Source organism: Sturnira hondurensis, unplaced genomic scaffold (assembly GCF_014824575.4).
Source record: "Sturnira hondurensis isolate 20B ecotype Veracruz unplaced genomic scaffold, ASM1482457v3 Scaffold0000856, whole genome shotgun sequence".
Classification (NCBI taxonomy): domain Eukaryota; kingdom Metazoa; phylum Chordata; class Mammalia; order Chiroptera; family Phyllostomidae; genus Sturnira; species Sturnira hondurensis.
The window spans coordinates 278,789-284,731 of record NW_028073487.1 but is presented as its reverse complement, the minus strand read 5'-3'; the positions used below and the strand labels follow the sequence as shown (position 1 = coordinate 284,731).

At 36.2% G+C, this 5,943-nt stretch overlaps 1 protein-coding gene across 1 annotated transcript; it reads left to right on the top strand.

The window, feature by feature from the left end:
• Positions 1-462: 462 nt before the first annotated feature.
• LOC118990060 (serine/threonine-protein phosphatase 4 regulatory subunit 3B-like) lies at positions 463-2,850 on the top strand. Its single transcript, XM_037050437.1, has 2 exons — positions 463-2,749; positions 2,798-2,850. The coding sequence occupies exons 1-2, from the start codon at positions 463-465 to the stop codon at positions 2,848-2,850; spliced, it is 2,340 nt and encodes a 779-aa protein (XP_036906332.1).
• The last annotated feature ends 3,093 nt before the right edge of the window (positions 2,851-5,943 follow it).

The following is a 5,943-nucleotide window of genomic DNA, read 5'->3' as shown; positions in this document are numbered from 1 at the left end:
TTACCTCGAATTCCTAAACCTCCATGTGTAAGCTGGGTGGCAGCTCGCATTATTACGTATATAACGTTCCTTTTGAGTCGAATCCTGCCGTAACGTAGGCCTTCCTGGACAACGGTGAGCAGGTTGAGAGTGTCTCCGTTTTAAAGCTCATATTAAAAAAGAGTATGGGGAAGCAAAACGGAAAGAGTACAGGGAGCTTGAAAAGGAAGTGAGATGTAACAGGACTCTGGGAAATCTTACTGACCTCCGGAGTCGCCAGTGTTTGATAAGATCCTGAGTGCAAGCCCCCCGTCTTCTGAGATTCTTTCTATGAGCCCTGAGCCGCCATCTTCTGTAACTCTCCCCACTAGTCCTATCGGCCGCCATAGCAGCCACAACAGCGACAGCTGCCGCCATTACTGAGCATTTGTGTGATGAGGCCCTCAAGGAGAGCAGTGCTGAAGTAAAGATTTCCAGGTCGGCATGGCGAACAAACAGAGTCACCCTGTAAAACTTTATGCCCTGAATGACCGCATAGAGTGGGAGAATCAAGGCACAGGGTATGTCACCTCAGTTGACATGCAATCCCAGGGTGTGTCTCTATTAGTTACTTCAGAGTCCTGCGGCTCACTACTTCTGGAGTCGAAGATATTGCCAGACACACCCTATCAGAAACCAAAGGACACCTTAATTGTTTGGTCTGAAGCTGAGAACCACGGAACGGCACTGAGTTTCCAAGACGCAGCAGGTTGTCAGAAAATCTGGGAAGACATTTGCTGCATTCAAGGTAAAGACTCTTTAGTCAGTATTACTCAAGACCTCTTGAATGAAGTAGAAATCTCTGAGGAAACACTAGAAACTGATAATATGGGTGACCTGCCTAACTGTGAACTCAGTGAACTTGAAAAAATTGCTAATTTTGTTATCTCAGGCTTCTCTTCATCTGACAGTAAGAGAAAGGTGGTCTCAATCTTGGAAAATGAGAACTATATTAAAAAAGTACTGCAGCTATTCTTCTCTTGTGAGAAGCTAGGATACACTAAAGGCTTATACCACTTGCACACAATTATTAAAGGAATCTTATTCCTCAACAAGATGTCTCTGCTTGAGACCATGTTTTCTGATGAGTGTATCATGAATGTGGTGGGATGCCTTGAATACGACCCTGCTTCACCTCAGCCAAAAAGGCATCGAGAATTCTTGACCCAAAATGCAAAGTTTAAGGAAGTTATACCTGTAACAGCCTGTCAACTTAGGCAAAAAATACACCAAACATACAGGGTAGAGTATATTCAAGACATCCTTTCTCTTGAATCATTTGTGATGGAAGAGAATTGTCTCTCTGCTCTTAAAAATTTTATATTCCTCAACAAGTTGGAGATAGTCCACATGCTGCAGAGAGATGACAACGTTTTGCCTCAAGTTTTCACACAGTTAAAGGCAAAGTCTACCAATAATGATAAGCGACATGAACTGATGCTGTTTTTCAAAGAATTCTGTACGTTCAGTCAGATGTTAAAGCCTCAAAGCAAGCATGCACTATTCACAACATTGACACAAATGGGAATTCTTCCTACTCTGAAAGCTGTAATGAGCCTGGATGATTTGCAAATAAGGTCGGCTGCTACTGACATATTTTCTTACCTAGTGGAGCATAGTCCATCCATGATCCGTGAATTCATAATAGAGGAAGCCCAGCAGAATGAAAAAGGCAACCTTCTAATTAATTTAGTAATTAAACAAATGACCTGTGATACTGATCCTGAGCTAACAGGTGCTGTTCTTATAATGGAACTTCTTCGTTACCTACTTGATCCAGACAATATGTTAATAACACCTAAATGTGAAAGAAGTAGATTTCTAAATTTTTTCTATAAACGATGTATGCATAATTTCATAGCACCACTTTTGGCTGCTACTTCAAGAGATATATTTGAAGAGGATCATATATTTGGAGCTGACAAAAACAACAAAAATTGCTTCAATAATTACCAAACAGCACATCTGCTTAGCTTAATTTTGGAGATGCTCACATTTTGTGTGCAAAATCACACATATTACATTAAACACTATATTTTGAGAAAAGACTTACTGAGAAATGTCTTGATCTTAATGAGATCAAGGCACACGTTCCTGGTCTTATGTGCTCTTCGTCTTATGAGAAGCATGATTGGCCTTAAAGATGAAATTTATAATAGGTACATCATCAAGGGAAATCTATTTGAACCAGTTGTTAATGTTCTTCTGGATAATGGAACTCGGTACAATATGTTGAATTCAGCTGTCCTTTCACTGTTTGAATACATAAGAGCAGAAAATATAAAGTCTCTCACTGCCCATATAGTTGAAAATTTTTACAAAAAACTTGAAGGGATTGAATATGTTCAGACATTCAAAGGTCTGAAGTTTAAACATGAAGAAGAGAAAAATCGAAAAACTCAAGTACAGAAGCGTTTGAATTCTATGGCAAGTAGTAAACTGTGTTTCAGAAGTGCCAAAATCTTGGAGGAGAAAGAATTCTGTTTTAAAGGAAATATAGAGGAAGGAGAAGCAAGAATGCCATCACTAGAAAATGATTTTCAGGATGTTTATGATAAATTTATGGACATGAAAAAAAAAGAAAATGATGACAAGGTAAATCTTTGTAAAAGGACATCTTCTGGTGACTATAAATTTACTTTTTCCCATTCTGCTGATACTGCTAATGAAACAGATAGCCCAGTTGGTAGTACCATAATGAGATTAGTGGATTATCCAGATGATGAGGATGGTGATGATGAAGAGGAAGATGAAGAAGAGGAAGAAGGAGAAGAAGAAGAGGAGGAGGAGGAACATACAACCCTTGGGAAAAGACCACGTCTTGACCCATAAAGTCTTTGTGAGGGACTCTTGAAACTATTAAAGTCTACTAAAATTCTGGAAACATTAGTTAGCTAAAAAGTTTGAACTTAAAAATTCCTTGTGTGATCTTACAAATATGCAATAACTAGAAAAGATGCTCAGTGTTAACATCTAGGAAGGTTTAGTTCTGTAAAACGCAAGCTTCCAAGAATCTTAAAATTGTTTGGAAGGGGTGGGAAAGCAGGTTGATAGTATAATATCAATATAGTTTTGTTCCAGCAGTATGTATTAGAAACAGCTATTAACAGTTTTTACACAACCTGTAACATTGCTTGCCCCAAACCATTGGTTATATATTTTTTTCTTCAGTTGCTTTCTTTGAAACAAAATTTATGTTTATGCTTATGTGGAGACAAAGTCAACTGGAACAAAAAAAGTAAATCTTTCTGTGAGAATTTAACAAAAGTTTAGCCTTAAGAGTAATTGGAGGGAAGTAATTTTCAGTGTGTATTTTCATGAATAAAAAGGGAAGTTGGATTCAATTGTGCAGTTGTGAATGTGCCATTTTATTTTTAGTTAAGAGATGCCAAAAATCAGTCCAATAGTATTCTAAAAGGGTATTCTCTAGGGCCTTGATAGTAGGTAGAATAGAATGCTTTCAACTTGGAAGTCATTTCCTGATTCATTAATAAAGCTGTGTGTCTGACTTCAGAGCAGTAGGTAAAACTTAAAGTGCCATTTACAAAGACTAACTACAAAAAAATAGTGCTGGATGAAGTGGTACTTAATATCTAAAAAACATTTGGACCAGTAAACGGTTACTTAGGTGTCAAATTCCACATATGGTACATGAAGGTTTTTCTCCCCACAAACACCATGTAGTATGAAAGGTTTTTTTGTTAGAGAATGTAAATGAATGTCTAAAATTAAATTGTAGCAAAGAGTTAAGAGGTTTTATTTTTACAAGATCAAGTTAAGTAGGTCCATGTATTCTGGATTAGTTTAAATTGAAGCAGTTTCTCCTCTTTCGAAGATTTTAGGGTTAATTTAATTTTATCCATTATTTTAACAAGATGAGTTGTCTGCATGTATAAAGTATAGTTTTCCAGAAGACAAATATTTACTTTGTATTAAAAATACCACTGTAACTCTGTGTACCATTTAGTGCTGCTATTCATGCTGAACTGTAAACTTCAGGAATTAAAAGTGACCCTGTAATTCCCCAAATAAGATCATTTAAAATTCACTACTTTGCTCATAAGAGACACATCCCATGCAAAACTAAGAGAGTAGTGTGTAAGAGCTATAGAAAGAACATATTCCTAAAACAACAAACAAGTATTTCACCAGGTATAAAGTCTGCTCAAGTGTGGACATTAGGAGATGTCATCAGACGTTACTAAGGACATGACACAACACGGGAACTGCATTTTTACATCTCTCAAACCATACTAGTTAAGTTCAATGTTGTAATGGGATTATTCAAAGTCAAGTGTGTGAATGTATGTCAAAAAAAGGCAGTTTGTTTAAAAAGTATGTCATGTTTCCCTCTTGGCTAGACTTTCATAGGGAATGTTATCTATAGTACACAAATTTACATGCATACACAGTGTTTTGCTTTGAGGAAAAAAATATACTTCACTCTTTGTTTTAGTGGGAGTAGTCCCACTTCTTAACAGAGCAGCTATTTACATCTAGACAGAAAAGAACACTTTTTTGACACTCTTTCTGCTTATTTTCTTCCCTTGAGCTAGTTTTAATTGGTCATTAAAACTGAACACTATAGGAATAAAAAATGAATATTTGCATTTTGTTGTTGTATTGTCCCCAGTGAGTTTGTAAGGCAAGACAAAGGAGGGCATGAGTGTAATGCAAAGTTTTGTTTTTGTTTTTTAAAAAAGGACCTCTATGAGCCCTATTCTAGTCTCAGCTACTTAATATTAGGGAAACAATGTGACAAGCAAAATGGTGCAAAGCCAAATTGCCCATCAGATGTCATAAACTATTAAGGGAAGGTTTAAGAGGGCATCAAAACACAGAAGAGCCATTCTTACTGTCTGCATACTGAGTGCAAAATTGACCAATAAGTTCAGTCTCTCTAGATGCTGCATGTGAGAAGGTACCATGTAAAAATGTTTAATTTCTCCTAGGCTTTTTAGAAGTAATTTTTAAAAAACCTTAAGTGGTTTATTTATGAAAGGAAGAAAAGGTTTGGAATGTCCCAGTATTTCCAATAACATTCAGGTGAGCATTTCTGCAGAGGTGCCCTGGATTTGACGAGGTTTCGGTTTAATACATGAGTTCTGCTAATTTTTGTGACTTAGTGACTTTCTAAACATGCCAACAAGTGGAGGGTGATGTAACAGATAAAGCAAAAGCTTCATATTCAGACAGCCCTTGATAACAATGCAGGCTCTGACACCAGTTTCATGACCTTAGAAAATTTGTTTTCTCCTCTAGTCATAATTTCTCCATCTCATCTGAAAAAATTAGAAACTACATGTAAATTACTAAGAACATGGTACTCAATAAATAACTTTAAAAACATACTATCATCAGCAATAATAGTATAATCATTTTTAAATAATGTGATTTGTATCACATTATGCTTATAAAACAATAATCTTATATTCTGGGTTACGTGTGTCATGATCTGATGGAGGATCCACATCCTCCAACTTGCTCTCCATTGCTTCTCACTGCATTTTCTCTAATAAAATTCTTGCATGTTAAATAGTCTCAGGATGACTGCTTCTTGGAGAACCTAACGGTATTTCTCTGACATCATTTTACAGGAGAAACACAGGCACGCAGAATTGTGGGACCAGAATTATTAGTGCTAGTGAGACTCTAATCAGATATGTTTGTCTGACTATAGACTGAGTTCTTTCTCCTAAGTATAATGTATCTTGAAATGTATAGTGAAAGTACTTTAAAGATTAAAACTAACATATATACCCACCATAAACATTTATTAATAATAAAGTAGAAATCTGAAATCAATATATCAGGTTAATGAACATAAGTAGCAACATAAATTAATGCACATAAATAGTAACAATGCCCCTCTTTCTACCTTACCCTCGCTTTCAAAGATCATGTTATGCTAACACTGCTTGAGGT